At 37.4% G+C, this 18,424-nt stretch overlaps 2 protein-coding genes across 4 annotated transcripts in view; one reads left to right on the top strand and one right to left on the bottom strand.

Moving 5' to 3' along the window:
• LOC137726811 (disease resistance protein RUN1-like) overlaps window positions 1-3,219 on the top strand; it is a 45,303-nt gene extending 42,084 nt beyond the window's left edge. Inside the window, exons 10-11 of the mRNA XM_068465774.1 lie at window positions 1,878-2,045; window positions 3,111-3,219. Of these exons, the coding sequence (XP_068321875.1) occupies window positions 1,878-2,045; window positions 3,111-3,219 (277 nt within the window). The remainder of the gene's footprint in view (window positions 1-1,877; window positions 2,046-3,110) is intronic.
• The window catches only part of LOC137726251 (uncharacterized), a 97,680-nt gene extending 79,811 nt beyond the window's left edge, over window positions 1-17,869 (bottom strand). For 2 of the 3 annotated variants that reach the window (XM_068465147.1, XM_068465149.1), the window contains exon 1: window positions 17,471-17,869. In XM_068465147.1, coding sequence (XP_068321248.1) covers window positions 17,471-17,650 — 180 coding nt within the window. In that variant the 5' untranslated portion in view covers window positions 17,651-17,869. Of the gene's footprint in view, window positions 1-15,994; window positions 16,410-17,470 lie in introns of those variants that run through there. The other variant, XM_068465148.1, reaches the window with a different exon arrangement.
• Between the last annotated feature and the right edge of the window lie 555 nt (window positions 17,870-18,424).

Raw genomic sequence — 18,424 nt, 5'->3', positions numbered from 1 at the left:
TCAACTTTGGTTTGAGAAAGGCTTAGCCGCACAAAGGTCCTCATTGATCTTGATGATGTGGGTAGTTCAATGCAAATGGAACGTTTAGCTGGCGATCATCTTCTATATGGCAATGGAAGTATAATCATTATCACAACTAGAGATAGGGGCACACTTGGGCAAACTATTGAAGAGGATAATATCTACAAGGTTGAGGTATTAAAACCAGATGACGCTCTTCAGCTTTTCTGTTCGCGTGCTTTCAAGAATAACATTACTCGTAGAACAAATTATAAGGAGTCGGCAGAAAAGGTTGTGCATTATGCCAGAGGCGTTCCTTTGGCTCTTACAGTTCTGGGGTCATTGTTCTTCAATTGCAAGAGCAAAGAAGATTGGGAAGATGAATTCTGAATTCAACAAACTAAAACGATTTCCAGTGAAAGTATCTAGAAAGTGTTGAGAGTAAGTTATGATAGATTGGAAATAAATGAGAAGGAGATATTTCTGGATATAGCATGTTTTTGGAAAGGGTGGCCTATGGATAAGGTACAATGAAAGTTAGATGTTCCTGGATTTTTTGTGACAGTCGAAATTAGAATTCTCATTGATATGTCTCTCATATCAATTGGTTCAGATTAGGGAAGGGAAACCATAGAGATGCACGATTTGCTACAAGAAATGGGAAGGACAATTGTTTAGGAACAATGTATTAAAGATCCCTGTAAACGAAATAGGTTGTTCACTAATGAGGATGTCTATTGTGTATTGAAGAGTAACACGGTAAGAGCCAAATGCATTCAATTTTTTTTTCATTTTTTTTTTGTTTTGGAAAAAAAATTACAAACTTTAGATGATAACAGAACAAAATAAAACTAATTTATAATAAAGAAGTCAAATTGTTAAAAGATGAATTTAATTGAATTTTTATTGTGTTTTGGAGTCTTTGGAATATGAACCAAATATCTTGGATATTTAATTAGACTAAGACACATTACCATCGGAAATACTTTTTTTCCAAATATGCGTTACATTTTAACATGTTTATATTCACATTTAAATTTTCTTCTTATTCTTAGGAAACTCCAAATGTTGAAGCCATATTCGTTAATTGGTCTAAGATTCAAGTTAGGCCATTGAAACGCTCTGAGTTCAAAAAGATGTCTAACCTAATAATGCTAATTGTTAAATTGGGCGGAATGACCGCTTCTCTAGACCCTCCCGATTCTCTTCATTATCTTTACTGGCTGGGATATCCATTGGTATCTTTGCTGTCAATTTTTTGTCCAGAAAATCTAGTTGAGCTTCATATACAATTTAGCCGAGTTAAAAAGCTTTGGAAAAAAGAGCAGGTATATTATATTATATGCCTATTTTAGTTCTTGTATAAAATCAAGTGTAGAAATTAACTATATTAATTCTTGATAAGTCTCTTTACTCTTATTACAAAGACTTGTGAACTTACAAGTTATCGATATGTCGTACTCTTTATATGTAATTGAAGTTCCAAATCTCTCTGGGAGTCTAAAAATTGTGAACATAAATCTCAACGGTTGTTTTAGTTTGGTTGAAATTCCTTCGTATTTTCAACATCTCCACAAGCTTACTTGTCTTGAGCTTGGATACTGCATGACTCTCAAGTATCTTCTAGAGATGTCAGAAAATATTCAATACTTAGAATTACAAGACACTGGTATAAAGGAGTTGCCTTAATCAATTTGGTCTAATGAAAATATTTCTTACTTGAATATAAGTCATTGCAAAGACCTTGAGAAACTTCCAAGCAACAACTGTGAGCTGAAAGTCTCGAATGTTTTGGGTATTGCGAGCTGCACATCTCTTGGCGAGTTTTCTGAGCTTCCCAGGGATATAGCTAAATTATCATTGGTTGGTTTCAAGAGACTTGTGAGTCTACCAACCCACATTTGTAAGTTGAAATATCTCGAGAAACTCGATCTCTCTAGTTGCTCTGAACTTGAAAACTTCCCAGAGATCTTGGAGCCAATGGAACATTTGAAGTCCTTAAATTTAAGTGCAACAGTGGTTGAAGAGCTACCATCATCAATCGAGTTTCTCCCTGCTCTCAAAAGAATTCCAACTACGAGGTTTCAAATTTTTTTTATTTTTTTTCCTCTTCTTCTTCTTCCTCCTTCTTTTTCTTCTTCTTCTTCCGCAGGGGAGTTGATGGTTTTCAAATTTTTTTTTTTCCTTCTTTTTTTTCCTCTTCTTCTTCCTCCTTCTCCTTCTCCTTCTTCTTCTTCCGCAGGGGGGGTGTTGATGGGTTTTCAAATTTTTTTTTTCCTTCCTCTTCTTCTTCTTCCTCCTCCTTTTCTTCCTCTTCTTATTCTTCCTCCTCCTTCTCCCTTCTTCTTCTTCCGCGCCGACCGGCGGGGGGGGGAATTGTTTTTTTGTTCCCTTCCTCCTTTTTTTCCTCTTCTTCTTCTTCCTCCTCCTCCTTCTCTTTCTTGTTCTTCCGCAGGGGGGGTTGTTGGGTTTTCAAATTTTTTTTTTTTTTTTGTTGGGTTTGCTGGTGGGGGGAAGAAAATGAAGATGGGGAGAAGAGAGAGGAGGGGGTAGGGGGGAGCGACGAACTGATGGTGTTTTTTTTTTATTTTAACTTTTTATTATTATTTTAATATTTTAATAATATTAAATAATTTTTTTTAGTTTTTAATAATTTTTTAATGATTTTTTAATAGAAAGTGGATCCCGAATCAAGCCACGTCAGCATTTAACTGAAAAGTAAACGGCCAAGTAACGGAAGGTATAACATTGGATCAAATTCTAAAGATAAGGTATGACATTGTCAATTTTAAAAGATGAGGTATGAAAGTGTCGTGACGTCAATAGTTGAGATATTTTTTTGTACTTTACCCAATTATATAATACAGTTTGCAAATCATCTCTTTTTCTTACATTATTTTTCTCATCGCTTCTTGTACATGTACAAATTTGAATTTGTTTAATTTTAACACGTTTTTGGCTCACCTTGTGAAATTTTTTAAACTAGCTGATACTATAAGAAATAGGGTATCAAGCTTCTTTATTTAAAAAGATTTAAAATTTTAAACTAGCCCACCTGGTAAAAAATTCCTTGCTCCGCTATTGAAACGGCTTTCAAGTACCCCAAAGAGCATTTGTAAGTTGAAATGTTTCGAGGAACTCGATCTTTCTGGATGCTCTACACTTCGAAACTTCCCAAAGATCTTGGAGCCAATGAAAAATTTGAAGCCCTTAAATTAGTGGTTGAACAGCTATACACATCATCAATTGAATTTCTCCCCGCTCTCAAAAATATTGAGCTAGAAGGTTGCAATAAGCTGTTACAAATATAAGCAACTAATATAAACAGAACAGATCCAAACTTGTGTTACAAAAAGATAATGAGAAAGTGCATTCATGTAAGCAATATTTAACATGATATGCCCCTGGTGATCATTTTATACGGAAGTTCCTTCAGCAAAACAAGTATACAGATTCAAGAACCTATTTGTCGATACGATCATGACCCAAGAACATTTCCCTTGTATGCGACAATCCTAATTATTCCATAGTCATCTTATGCTGCAGGTCCATATCGGCTCGTCGGAAATACGCATTGAAGAGATCCAAATCCGCTGACTGGCCCTGCGCCGACGCCATCGCCACCGTCGGATTGCGATTCGCGGAAGATCAGACCATGGAATCAATCGACAGCGCCACGCGCTCAGGCTGCCATACGCTTGAGGAGCGCCGAGAAGAATCAGAATACCACGAATTCGAAGGATGAAGATTTCGATGCCTTAGAAAACGACGACGTACAACGGGAATTTGGTTGCCTTTCTTTTCCGGTTCGGAGGAAAATCAGAACACGACGGAGATGGCAATAGTTTTGGGTTAAAAAGCGATCGTCGTTAATCAATTTTTTCGTTTTGATTTTTTGTGACAAAAATGGTACTGTATTTGTTGTGATATTTCAAAACTGCCACTAGTCCTATGAAATCAAAGTTGCTTGGCAAGTTTAGAAATCAAAGTTGCTTGGCAAGTTTATGTTTAGATTGGATTAATTACATAAAATTACCTTAATTAAGGGTCGAACTACAATTGCATGCTTTATGTTTTAAAAATTACAATGTCATACATCATTTAATAAATTTGTTGCACTATCGTATCTATATTAGTTTTTCTATTAATTTCTCAATTAAATGCTGACGTAGTTTGAGATAGTATCACTTCCAAATCCAATTGAATTAAAAAATTAATTAAATACTAAAATTATTTTAAGTATATTTATTTTAAAAATGTGGGACCCACCTACAAACATTAAATCTGGGGCTCAACTTTCGCTATACAAATCCATTTCAACAACATACTTTGAAACACAAAAACCATATTATTATATATTAAAATCGAAAATCAACATAAGTTACGAAGTAGCTGGATGAACACATGATCAGCTGCTGCTCAGCTTGTTGGGAGACCCGAAAGCGGTTAATGGAGTAATGAAGTCAACAATCTTCTGCTGTGACTGCAGGATCGTGCTGATCCTCTACTTCTCCATCGCCTCTCACCCTCTCTTTAACTCTGCTGCCACCGCCGGACTTGGTTCTCTGGCCAAGGTGCTTCTTCGCGGCGTTGTGACGCTACCAGAGCTTCTCCATCCTGTGGCGGCACTGCGTAGTGAATTTCGACGGCTCGCCGTACTCGTAGCCGCACCTAACTGCCATGGTCATCGCCACCTCTTCCCACTGGCTCGACTTCAGCTCGCCCCTCCTCATCGCGTACCACTTCTCCTGGTTGGCGGCAGAGGCTGGGGCTGCTTAGCGGAGGCTGTGGGCAAGGAGGAGACTGAGGCCGTAGGCGACGGCGGTGGTGGTGTGGACCTTGTGTGGGGATGATTAAGAATTTCAAATTTAGAGTAAGGGTTTGGGGGGAATTAGGTTTTTTCTGTTTGAAATTGGCATGGAGATTGTGGGGAGTGTTTGGTTACAGAGAGTAATTTGGTGTGGATGAAAAGGGGAGTGTTTGGTTAATTTGGTGGGGTGATGGGTTTGTATGGGTCCCATATTTTTAAATAAATATACTTAAATGATTTATTAATTAATTTTAATATTTAATTAGTTTTTTTAATCTAGTTGGACTAAGAAGTGGGGTCGGTCTCAAGTCACGTCAGCATTTAACAAAGTAATTGACAGAAAACTGACGGAGGTTTAACATTACAACAAATTTGTAAGATAAAGTATGACATTGTAATTTTTAAAACATGAGGTATGAGAGTGAGTCGACTCATGGTTGAGGTAGTTTTATGTAATTTACTCTTTTTTGATTTGAGAAGAAAGCTACAATCTAGAAATCAGAGTGATTTGTTAGATATTTGATATGTTATATTGTCAGATTATAAACTGCAACTGCACATCATTCTATAAATTCGGTTAAAGATGAAACCTAATTCATAATCTAAACACCCCCATAGATTATATACTGTTATCATGACCAACAAGCAGCTCATGTCCACGATAGTGTTATGTTGAGTTTCATCGGCTCCACGTCCTCTTCTTCTTTAATGAGATGATCAATTATTAGTATTCTAAAATATGATTATAAAATAACCCCATTAGTTGGTACAATTAAGGCATTTTGATTGATCCCTTTTGAGCCTTATTTTTGCCATTTAATTAGTCCATAAAACTTCTTGTATTGCATGATGTGTGGATGGAAGGGTCTATTCAATAAAAGATTAGGGATCTTTGAAGTAGTACTAATTTTCGGATCAAAATCAAAGAACTGGCCCTAGTAATTGATGTAATTGGTAAACATCGACAAATAATGTAATGCATTCTTAATTGGAGCTATAGCCTTGTCTAGTTTCCATTTTTTTGTAATTGTATACGTTAGTTTGGCGTATGTCGCCAGCCATTCTACATTGAAATGTGCAACTCTGTTGTGTGAGCTTCTTTTGTTCTCAGTTGTAGCAAATGTCTTGACCACCGAGACGAATTTCTTGAATTTATAAAAATACATGTCAATTTATGTGCTCCTAACTATTTTTTAATATAAATAGTTGCACCTTCTTATTTGCAAATGTTAAGAACACTTGCTTATGTGTAAACAGAAAGTTATGAGTACAGACATAACTTGTAATTGGAAATTTGGAGTTACAACATAGATATTAAATTTGAGCAATATTCCTGTAATATGTGTGATGAAATGGATTATTTTCATGGAAAAGAGTTTCCAAGGAAGCCAATATAACTGTGTCAATGGTGGGACAGAGCACCTTTACAATGACCGAGTAAAAGTTAATGTTAAAGGTTTTCAAATGAGATGTCAAAAGATTAATGTCAAATATTAATTTGATAGCTGATGTGGCAATGTTAGATTTTTTTTTTTTTTCCCAATCGATATGTTTTTTTTTTTTTTTCGGTTATAAATGATATTTATAGGACTCATTTTAAAAAGAAATCAATTAAAATAAATTTTCAAGATCTATAATTTGTGCATTAATGGGACCCACATTATAAATAATTAAAAATTATTTGACATCACATTTTCTTATATGTCAAATTTGACATATGAAAACTCATATGTCATTCTACATAAGATTGACGGTTGGAGCTTGCTCTTACTTTCAAATTTGATTACATTAACATTTTACTTAGGATTTGACATCTGCAACTGATCAAATTTGAAGGTAAGAATAAGCTCTAACCGATATGTTAATCCTATATGGATTGACATATGAGTTTTCATATGTCAAATTTGACATATGAGAAACGGTGATGTCAAATAATTTTTAATTATTTTATTGTATGAGTCTCATTAATGCACCATTATAGATCTTGAAAATTTATTTTAATTGATTTCTTTTTAAAATGAGTCTTACAAATATCATTTATAACAAAAACATATCGGTTGAAAAAATGAAAAAAAAAAAATCTGACATTGCCACGCCAGCCATCAAATTAACATTTGACATTTTCTTTGGAGATGCTCTTATGTGCTTGTGTGGCTATCTTGTGTACATCAATACACCAAATTGTACGCATCACTCAAATTTCACCATCCTTCCAACTACATTTAGTAACAAAAATTTTATGTGCAAAACATTTGTTCTCCATTCAAAAAAAGTAATCTCCATCTATGTTATCAATGGCATATTGCCACTTAGTTTCACAGATATGAGAAATTTTTCAGTGTGCTAAAAACATGATGTGGTACACCAAGTGCCATTCCAATCACAATGGACTATATTTAATAAGTTACTATTAAAACAAGGGACAACCCTTGATTTGGTTATTATGAAAAGAAAAGGAAATTAGGGTATTATTTTATATTAATATGAATATTACTTAATTATTTTGGCATACATTTATTCATTAGGTCTCGTTTGGTAGCTCGGACTATACTAACAATTTCAATTGATATGTCTCTGATAACAATTGATTCAAAATGGGGAAGGGAAACCATAGAGATGCACGATTTGCTACAAGAAATGGGAAGGACAACTATTTAGGAACAATGTATTAAAAATCCCTGTAAACGGAATAGGTTGTTCATTAATGAGGATGTCTATTGTGTATTGAAGAGTAACACGGTAAGCGCCAAATGCATTCAAATTTTTTTTCTTTTTTTTTAAGAAAAAAATTACAAACTTTAGATGATAACAAGAACAAAGTAAAACTAATTTATAATAAAGAACTCATATTGTTAAAAGATGAATTTGATTGAATTTTTATTGTGTTAGGAAGTCTTTGGAATATGAACCAAATGTCTTGGATATTTGACTAGACTAAGACACTTGTACATCATTACCATCGGAAATACTCTTTTTCCAAATGTGTGTTACATTTTAACATGTTATATTCACATTTAAACTTTCTTCTTATTCTCAGGAAACTCCAAATGTTGAAGCCAGATTTGCTAATTGGTCTAAGATTCAAGAGCGACCATTGAATCGTGCTGACTTCAAAAAGATGTCTAACCTAATAATTCTAAGCTCGTTTGGCCAATTGACTGCTCCTCTAAACCTACCTGATTCTCTTCGTTATCTTGAGTGGTTGGGATATCCACTGGAATATTTGCCATCAAATTTTTCTCCGAAAAATGTAGTTGAGCTTCATTTGCCAGATAGCAAAGTTAAGAAGCTTTGGAAAGAAGAGCAGGCATATTATATTGTATGCCTATTTTAATTCTTGTATAAAATCAAGTGTAGAAATTATATTAATTCTTTATATTTCTATTTCATTTGTTGCAGATACTTGTCAACTTAAAAGTTATCAATCTGGAGGGCTCTCTATATCTAACTGAAGTTCCAAATCTCTCTGGGAGTCTAAAACTTGTGGAGATAAATCCGGCTATAAAAGTTTGGATGAAATTCCTTCATATTTTCAACATCTTGACAAGCTTACTCGTCTTGATCTCGGAGCCTGCAGCAGTCTCAAGTATCTTCCAGAGATGCTAGGAAATATTACATACTTAAGTTTACAAAATACTAGTATAAAGGAGTTGCATTAATCAGTTTGGTCTAACGAAAATATTTCTTACTTGAGTAAGTCATTGCAAGGATCTCGAGAAAATCCGAAGCAACAGTTGTAAGCTGAAAGCCTCTGGTAGTTTTAATCTATATGGCTGCACATCTCTTGGTGAGTTTTCTGAGCTTCCCCGGGATATAAGTAAATTATCGTTGAATTTTTGCCATAGACTTGTGAGTCTACCAACCAACATTTGTAAGTTGAAATATCTCGAGGAACTCGATCTCTTTAGGTGCTCTAAATTTGAAAACTTCCCAGAGATCTTGGAGCCAATGGAACTTTTGAAGTCCTTAAATTTAAGTGGAACAGCGGTAAAAAAGCTATACTCATCAATCCCTTCTCTCAAAAGACTTGAACTACAAGGTTGCAAAATGCTTTTAAGTATCGCAAAGAGCATTTGTAAGTTGAAATATCTTGAGGAACTCAACCTTTCTCAGTGCGTTGAACTTCGAAACTTCCCAGAGATCTTGGAGCCAGTGGAACATTTGGAATCCTTAAATTTAAGCGAAACATCGGTTGAAGAGCTACACACATCAATTGAGTTTCTCCATGCTCTCAAAAGACTTGAACTACAAGGTTGCAAAAGGCTTTCAAGTATCCCAAAGAGCATTTGTAAGTTGAAATATCTCGAGGAACTTGACCTCTCTCAGTGCTTTGAACTTCGAAACTTCCCAGAGATCTTGGAGCCGGTGGAACATTTGGAATCCTTAAATTTAAGTGGAACATCGGTTGAAGAGCTACACTCACCAATTGAGTTTCTCCCTGCACTCAAAAGACTTGAACTAAGACTTTGCAAAAGGCTTTCAAGTATCCTAGAGAGCATTTGTAAGTTGAAATATTTTCGGGATTTCATAGAGAGCATTTGTAAGTTGAAATATCTTCGGGATTTCAGTCTCATTACGAGACTTAAATCTGAGTGGAACCAAAATTAGGAGCATACCTGCAAGCATCAAACAAGCTTCTCCGTTGTATGCACTCGGCTTAATCGGCTGCAAGTGGCTTCAATCTTTGAATTATATTTCTAATGTAGGATATTCGAATTCCTCTCGAGCGAAAAGTGATCAAACAGATAAATTTGGAGTGATTCAAACTGAAGGATGTTTGTGAGTCGATCAAGATGATTGTATCAAAATTACAGATTTTTCTACTAAACTGTTTGACTATGGCAATGAAATAAAGGCCCAGCGCGCAGCTTTCTCAGAATGGCGTTTTTGGACGTTTTGGGCATTTTGGAGGTAAATATGACATATTTTGAGGAAGATTCCTTCGAGGATTTGTTGGGGACGACTTAAACTTTCCAAAGACACCTTCTGGGGCCAAACCGGAGTTGATTTGGTCGGTCAAAAGTTTGATTTTCTGATAAGTCCGAATTTCAGTTCATATAAGAAACCTTTTATTTTCTAGTTATCTTATTCTATTTTGTTTTACTAATTTTTAGAAGACTTTTTCTAGGAAGGATTTTATTTTGTATACAGAAAATATGGCTGCAAGAACTCAGGCCTACAAAATGGAAGGTAAACCAAGTTCCTGCACTGCATTAAAATTCTACATGGTGTGATGTCTCTGAAAATCAAACGGATCTGTGGATGTTGTCTGTGAACATGCATGCGTCTAACTGATGCGATTTTTCTTTTGTGCCTGAATGCCATCCATGTGATGAATGCCTAAGCGAAGCACTCGTATGAATCCGAGTACTGAGAATGGATATCGGCCTAGCTCTGTGCTGCTTGGTTTACCCCAAACTTGCATGTAATTAAACTTTTAATAAAATGTGAGGGGGTGATTGAGTGGAGGGGGTTTCCAAGCAGCATAGAGGCCTTCGCAGCAACCACATTGTAAGCATTCCTGAATCCCCTTCTTTTTTTTTTTTCTTTTTTTTTTTTTTTTTTTTTTTTCTTCAGTTTCATCACTACCTAATCTCATGAATGTAGAGGAATGGATGATGAATGCGCTGAGTTGAATGTATGAATGTTGCTGAATGCATGATTCAATTGAATGATCGATTGGAATTCAACCTGCAAAAGATCACAAATTTAAACTCGGATTAGAATAAAACCCAAAATAAAATACTGAAAAAATAAAATAAAAATTGCTCTTTTGGTGCTTTTTCAATTTTGTTTTTTTGGGTGTTTTTTGTAATTGAAATAAAAGCAAGAAAAGAAAATAAACAAAAATAAAAAGAAAAGAGTTAGAAAATTGGGTTGTCTCCCAATTAGCTCTTTAGTTAATGTCTTTAGTTAGATAGAGCGGAAGACTAGTGATCACGTCACTTGTTCCTTCAAAGTCATCCACTCTTTAATAGCGTCATAGGGCAACAATAGGTACGGATGTGTGTATTACAACAACTACATTATTGTGTAATGTAATAAACAATCCTAGGTCAATCCTTAGGTCATATAACACAATTCTAAAGTCTGCTTATCACATAAGGTCGAACAGACACACCAGAAGTAAATTAATGGCTTGATAACATAACTCTCTCAACCTCACTATCTATAGTATAAATCCTTCATCTACTTATTTTCTACCATTTTAACATCAATTCCGCATCACTGTAGTCTAAAATAGAGTTCTCAATTGCACTATTCGTGCTGCCCATGGAACGGGGTCTCGATGTTGACTTTATTCACTCTTTTGCCATTATGCATTTCCGGCTTGGGGAAAGTTTGGGTAACAAGATTGCCTTAAAACTACTGTTAAAGAAGATATCTCGGATTGATTAGGTCAACCATTGTAAATTGTTCATTAGTGATTTCTTTCCTTATTTAGTTCTAGTTAGCTTGATTATAGGCAATGAACTAGGATCGTGATATACACTGTGTGTATAAGAATGTAATCTTGTTTCTGTGAATAATAAGAAATCAATTACAACATATCTAGTTTCTTAAGATGGTACCAGAGCGAACGAACTGGGAAACACATCAAATAAGAAATACAAACCCTAGCAACCATAGCCATTGGCGACAAACCAGAAAAGTCAACCTCTTCAGGCATGACTTTGTATCAAAAGTGGGAAAACCCTAATCATCCATTCTATCTTCATCACTCGGATCAACCTGGTGCAGTGCTTGTGCCGCAACCACTTGTGGAAGACAACTATGGTACATGGGTCCAATCCATGACCATGGCTTTGATGGTCAAAAACAAGTTAGGGCTCGTCGATGGGACGATCGAGAAACCAAGCGATGACTAGATTGAAGAATTACAGCAATGGAACCGATGCAACAACCTGGTGAAAACATGGTTGCTTGGCTCCATGTCCAAAGAAATCTCGGGAAGTGTCATACACTGCAAAGATGCACGGCAGATGTGGCTTGACCTGCAAGAAAGATTTTCTCATGTGAACATTGTTCAACTTTTTCATATAGAGAACGAAATTCATGACTGTGTGCAAAACAGTATGACAGTAAGCTCTTATTTTACTAAACTTAAGAGTCTTTGGGATGAACGTGATGCCTTGGTTTTGATCCCTGCATGTCGTTGTGAGACCAAGAGAGAGATAATGTCGTATGTTGAAACTCAGAAAACGATGAAGTTTCTCATGGGTTTAAATGATTCGTATGCCACAGTTCGTAGCAGCACCTTGTTGTTAGAACCACTGCCTACTGTCAACAAAGCCTATGCACTTGTCCTTCGACATGAGAAACAAGCTGAAGTCTCGAATGGGAAGCATACTGTTCAACCAGAAGCGGCTGTGTTTACTGTAAAGGGTGTAAGCCGCGACACTGAATTAGACGATGAAGGGCCGCGCTGTGGAAAGTGCAACAAGACAAATCATTTTACAAAGAACTGTCGTGCTTACCTTAAATGCACTTTCTGTGGCTGGAAAGGTCACACATTTGACTACTGTCGCAAGAGAAAAGCAGCTGCAGAAATTGAGTCAAACCGTCCCTTCTCTTCCAAAGGGAATCAGGTTACATCTCATGACAAAAAGGAGGTGATGTCTAGCTTTCCTTTCTCTCAGGAAGATTGCAAGCAAATTCTCAACATGTTGAACAAAAACAAGTCTTCCTTTGCCAACCAAGTCGGTAATTCCTCACATATAGAAGAACTTTCAGGTAAAGCCTTCTCCTTTACATTTAATGGCAAGCAAAATGTATGGATCCTAGACAGTGGTGCCACATACCACATTGTTTGCAGTCCTGATCTTCTCACCCATTCCAGGGAAGTTGCAAACCATACAGTTGAATTACCAAATGGTTCTCTTGCCCAGGTTACCCACATTGGACAAATAATTTTCTCACCTCACTTCATGCTTGATAATGTCTTATGTGTACCTCTTTTTAAGCTCAACCTAATATCCATCAGCAAGTTAGCATATGACTCATTCTATATCACTATATTTCTAAACCATTTTTGTATCATATAAGACCTACGCTCAGGGAAGATGATTGGGATGGGCAGTGAACGGAAGGGGCTATACTACCTTGATCCACCTAAGAAAGGAACATGCAATCACGTTCAAGTTGCCTTTCCAAACTGTTGGCATCAACGTCTCGGACATCCTTCTCCTACAGCTTATTCGTTATTTCCTTTTCTCACTCATAAATCTTGTGCTTCCAATAAATGTTTGATTTGTCCATTAGCCAAACAAACCAGATTACCTTTCTCATTAAGCTCTATTTCTAGTCAATCTTGTTTTGAGTTAATACATATTGATATTTGGGGTGGTTACCCAGTTGCGTCTCTTTCAGGAGCCAAATACTTTCTTACTATCGTAGACGACCATAGTAGAAGCACATGGGTTTATTTGATGAAGCATAAGTCAGATACACAAATCTTCTTAGTCCAATTCATTCATATGGTAGAAACTCAATTCAATGCTAAAATCAAAATTGCACGCAGTGATAATGGTCCTGAATTTAAACTTGCAAGTTTTTACGCCTCCAAAGGCATTCTCCATCAATCTAGTTGTGTTAACACACCTCAGCAAAACGGTGTTGCTGAACGCAAACACCAGCACTTACCCAATATGGCTAGAGCATTACTTTTCCAAGCTTCACTTCCTAAATGCTTTTGGGGAGATGCCATTCTTGCTGCGACATATCTTATCAATAGAACACCAACCCCTCTTCTCCAAAGGAAAAAACCATATGAAACATTGTTCCACAAAACACCAAACTATTCTCACTTGCGTGTCTTTGGTTGTTTGTGCTTCGCCTCCACTCATGCCCAACGACCTTCCAAATTTGATCCCCGTGCGAGTCGTTGTATCTTTCTTGGTTACCCTTATGGTCAAAAAAGCTATCGACTCTGTGATCTCAACCTTAAGAAGATCCTTGTTTCACGGGATGTTGTGTTCTTTGAGGATCAATTCCCTTATCAGACTTATGAACTTTCCGCTGTGCCACTACCATTCTCCTTACATCCCATTTCCACTTTTCCATTGACCATTGATCCTTCTCCTCAATTTCCCTCTTCAGAGTCTTCCTCAGAGGCATTACCTCCTCCTTCCCTTTGTCCTCCTAACCTACCGGAGCCTACTTCACCATCCCCTACTACCCCCACCAGTCCTCCTTCTCCATCTTCACCCTCTCCAACACCTCCTGCTACTTCTCCCTCTCCTTCTCTCCGTCGCGGCACGTGACCAATCAAACCATCCACGTTTTTGCAGGACTTTCACGTTGAGGCAGCCTTTCCTTCACGTACGGCCCCCACATCCTCCACGAGCATGGTCACATCCCCAGGTACTTCTCATTCCTTTTCTCATTATTTGTCCTATGATCGTTTGTCATCTCACCATAAAGCCTTCACCACTGCTCTTACCCTCCTCAAAGAACCTACTAGTTTTCAACAAGCAGTTCAAGATCCCATGCGGCGTGAAGCCATGCAGCATGAAATTGCTGCCCTTCAAGCCAACCACACTTGGACTCTCATGCCCTTGCCACTCCACAAACGTCCCATTGGCTGCAAATGGGTCTATAAAATCAAGCTTAAACCTGATGGCAGTCTCGAACGGTACAAGGCACGCCTCGTGGCGAAAGGATACAGTCAAATCGAAGGTGTTGATTATCGGGAAACTTTTGCCCCGGTTGCGAAACTGACCACGGTTCATGTTCTTCTCAGCATTGCTTCGATACAAGGGTGGCACTTGCACCAACTTGACGTGAATAATGCGTTCTTGCGTGGTGATTTGTACGAAAAGGGGAGACTCGTGTATGCAAACTAAATAAATCCATTTACGGCTTAAAGCAAGCCTCGAGGCAATGGTTCATCAAGCTCTCCACTGCTCTCAAGGCTGCTGGATTCCATCAATCACGGTCTGATTACTCGTTATTCGTCCAAAGCCGTCAAGGTAGTTTCATAGCCTTATTGGTTTACGTTGATGACGTGATACTTGCAGGGAATAATTTGCAAGAGATAGAAGACACCAAGCAATTCCTTTCCTCACAGTTCAAACTAAAGGATTTGGGGCAGCTTAAATACTTCTTGGGGATAGAAGTTGCAAGATCAAAGAAGGGAATCACTCTATGTCAACGCAAATATGCGTTGGAAATATTGGAAGACACGGGGTTTCTTGGTGCAAAACCCTCACGAGTTCCTTTGGAACAAAATTTATCTCTCACACAAGCAGATGGGGAATTACTAAGTGATCTGTCTTCATATAGGTGACTCGTGGGCAGATTAATCTATTTGACCATCACAAGACCTGACCTATCTTATGCAGTTTATGTATTAAGTCAGTTCATGGATAAGCCACGACAGACACATCTTGAAGCACCACATAAAGTTCTAAGGTACATCAAGCAAGCTCCTGGACAAGGAATATTTCTTCCTTCCACAAGGTCATTACAACTACAAGCATTTTGTGACGCTGATTGGGCTCGATGTAAGGACACCAGAAGATCGATAACTGGCTATTGCATCTTACTTGGTCAAGCGCCAATTTCTTGGAAGACAAAGAAGCAAAACATTGTGTCTCGTTCCAGTGCAGAGGCAGAATATCGTTCTATGGCAACTACGTGTTGTGAAGTCACATGGTTGAAGAACATCTTGATAGATTTGTGAGTAGAACATGCACAACCTGTTACGTTATTATGTGACAACCAAGCAGCTTTGCATATCTCCTCAAACTTGATGTTTCATGAATGAACAAAGCACATAGAGATAGACTGTCATGTAGTGCGTGAAAAGATTCAAGGAGGGATGATACGAACAGCCTATATACGAACAACGAACCAGCCAGCTGACATGTTTACCAAGGCACTGGGTTCAGTCCAGTTTGAAGTCTTACTTACCAAGTTGGGTGTCATCAATATACACTCCAACTTGAGGGGGGAGTGTTAAAGAAGATATCCCGAATTGATTAGGTCAACCATTGTAAATTGTTCATTAGTGATTTCTTTCCTTATTTAGTTCTAGTTAGCCTTGATTATAGGCAATGAACTAGGATCGTGATATAAACTGTGTGTATAAGAATGTAATCTTGTTTCGGTGAATAATAAGAAATCAATTACAACATATCTAGTTTCTTAAGAACTACCTTAATCACAAACAATATAGGTTGCAGCATGTTGCAACAAATTATAGAGGAATTAATTAAACAATCATACAGCGCACCAGATATGGAGATCAGCGTTCTAAGGTTAAGAAGCAATCATAACAACGCTAACTTGCTGCAATGGGATGTCAGGATGTACAGAATTGGAGCATTCATACAAAGAATGAAGTTTGCAAAATTAAGCAAGTAAAAGATCAAATGTAATCGTAGTTTTACGCTTCTTTTTTTTATCCCACCCTTCAAATGCCTCATTTCTTTGCCTTTGCAAACCTGAGACACCGATACTTTTCACCACTGACAGTGATTTCAAGTGCCCCGTCTTGGTTATCTTGACTCGATGCAGTTCCCATGAGAACACTTTTCTCCTTTTCGAGGTTTTCTTTCTCAATTTTCAGCCTTGTTTCTTGTCTGGCTATCTCTGCCTGCAACAAAACAATGTTTGATAAGGCTAAAAGACAAAACAACGGTGCATCATGTCCAAAATTTAGCAAATGTAAGCACGCATTTTGCTAAAAACTAGTTACTACAGGGATGATTGCTCACGAAACAAATAGTTCTCTGCCGAATTTCCCAAGAACCAGTGTAGACTAGAAATAAACATACAACACGCTACACAGAGGATCACACAGCACTGCAATCAGTTAAATTTAAAAGTAAGAAAAGTTCCCAGATATTGCAATAACAATTAAAAAAAGAAAAAAATGCAGATAATTGGGCATATTTGTGCTTTGCTTAACTAATCAGAGCAATTAAATCTAAACTTCAAGTCTGTTATTCTGCATCTCAGATGCAACAAAAATTAAACCTCCAATTGGGTTCATAGACATAAACAAAAAAAGTAGCAAAATTGATAGTGCAAATGTTAGAAAAATTCATGAGACTCGAATTAAACGTTAGAAAAATTAGCATCTACAAGCACACATTTTGCTAGGTACTAGTGATTAATTACAGGGTGACTAGAAAGAACTAGTGATTAGCAACTACACGAATAGCTCTCAGCTGAATTTCATAAGAACAAGTGTAGATTAGAAAGAAACATACAAAATGATACACAGATAGTCACAGAAAAATCCAGCATTCCTTGATTATCTAGTACTCACATAGCATTGAAATCAGATATTGGGAAGAGAACCCAGTTTAATGTGAACTTGGTGAGGTTGGCAGGTAGCATTAAACATCAAAGAAAGTAGAAACTACAGGCAATTAGGCATATTTGTGATTGCTTAACTACTCAAACCAACAAAACAAAAAAACTCAACTTTAAACGTGTGCCTCTGCATTTCTGCTACACCAAAAATCGAACTTCGAATTGGGTTTTTAAATCAAACAAAAAATGGGAAATTGATAATGCAATAAAAGCAAGATACCCATGATGAAAAACTTGAATTCAGACCATAAAATGGGATTGCAATCAAGGTGTTCGACAAAAGGACTGAATGAAAAAATTGGATTGAAGAGAACAAGAATATAGTACGAATAGGACCTCGCGGCGAGAGAGCTCCGCCTTCCAAGCAGCTTCGCGCTCGGCGACCTCCCGTTCCCGCTCTTCGATGTAGCTCTGCATCTCTCGCTCCTTCATGATTCTATCTTGGATATCGGCATCCAGAGCTTCCTTGAGCTCCTGGACGAACTTGTCCACCACCAGTTTGATTCTCAGAGACATCTCCTATTACCAAAGGCACGAGTCTAATTGCTGAACCCTAGCGCGCTCACTGAGTCATCGACACGGTCTCTACCTCGGTTTCGGGACTTAGGACGACGGTCCGGCTGGGCGGCGATTGCCGAAGAAGGAGACAAACGAGGATTTAGAACTTCTTTCGCTTTGCTGTCACGTCTCTATTTTGGTTGTGATTTATGTGAGCACTTGCCCATTCTCCATCCCTTCGCACCTTAAACGGTGCGTATTCTTCGAAAGACAAAAAATAAAACCTCTTGTCCACTTGTAGTATATGTACATGTTTTTTTTTTTCGAGAATAAAACTTCATTAATGAAAGGGAAAATACAATTTGTGTTTGAAAGGTCTAAATCTTTACAGAACACAAAGCTCTACACAATGAAGCAACATATAAAATAACAATAAAACTCTAATCTTCAGCAGCCAAAAACCAGTCATCATCGCTGCTACCACCGCTACCTCCACGAAGGAAGACATCACACAATGCACCCGAACCAAAAACTAGATTTGAGAGTATTATGCATAATCAATCCACCAAGAACCAAAGCCTCCACAGTTACACGAGCAAGAAAAGTCACAAAACGTAACAGAAGGAGGGGGAGGGCGAAGGGAGATGTGTAAAACACCCTTGTTCTGACGTGAATCGTTTCAAACTTTGTCCAATTTTTCGGGCAAGCCAGATAAATAATGGATTGTGTGAATTGGGTCTTGTGTCAAAATAGAGCCCACTCCGAGATCTAATTCATGGTTATGGGTTGGAA

The sequence above is a fragment of the Pyrus communis genome, chromosome 2 (assembly GCF_963583255.1).
Source record: "Pyrus communis chromosome 2, drPyrComm1.1, whole genome shotgun sequence".
NCBI classification, from domain to species: Eukaryota; Viridiplantae; Streptophyta; class Magnoliopsida; order Rosales; family Rosaceae; genus Pyrus; species Pyrus communis.
The sequence above is the reverse complement of the archived record's forward strand: the minus strand, read 5'-3'. Positions and strand labels throughout refer to the sequence as shown.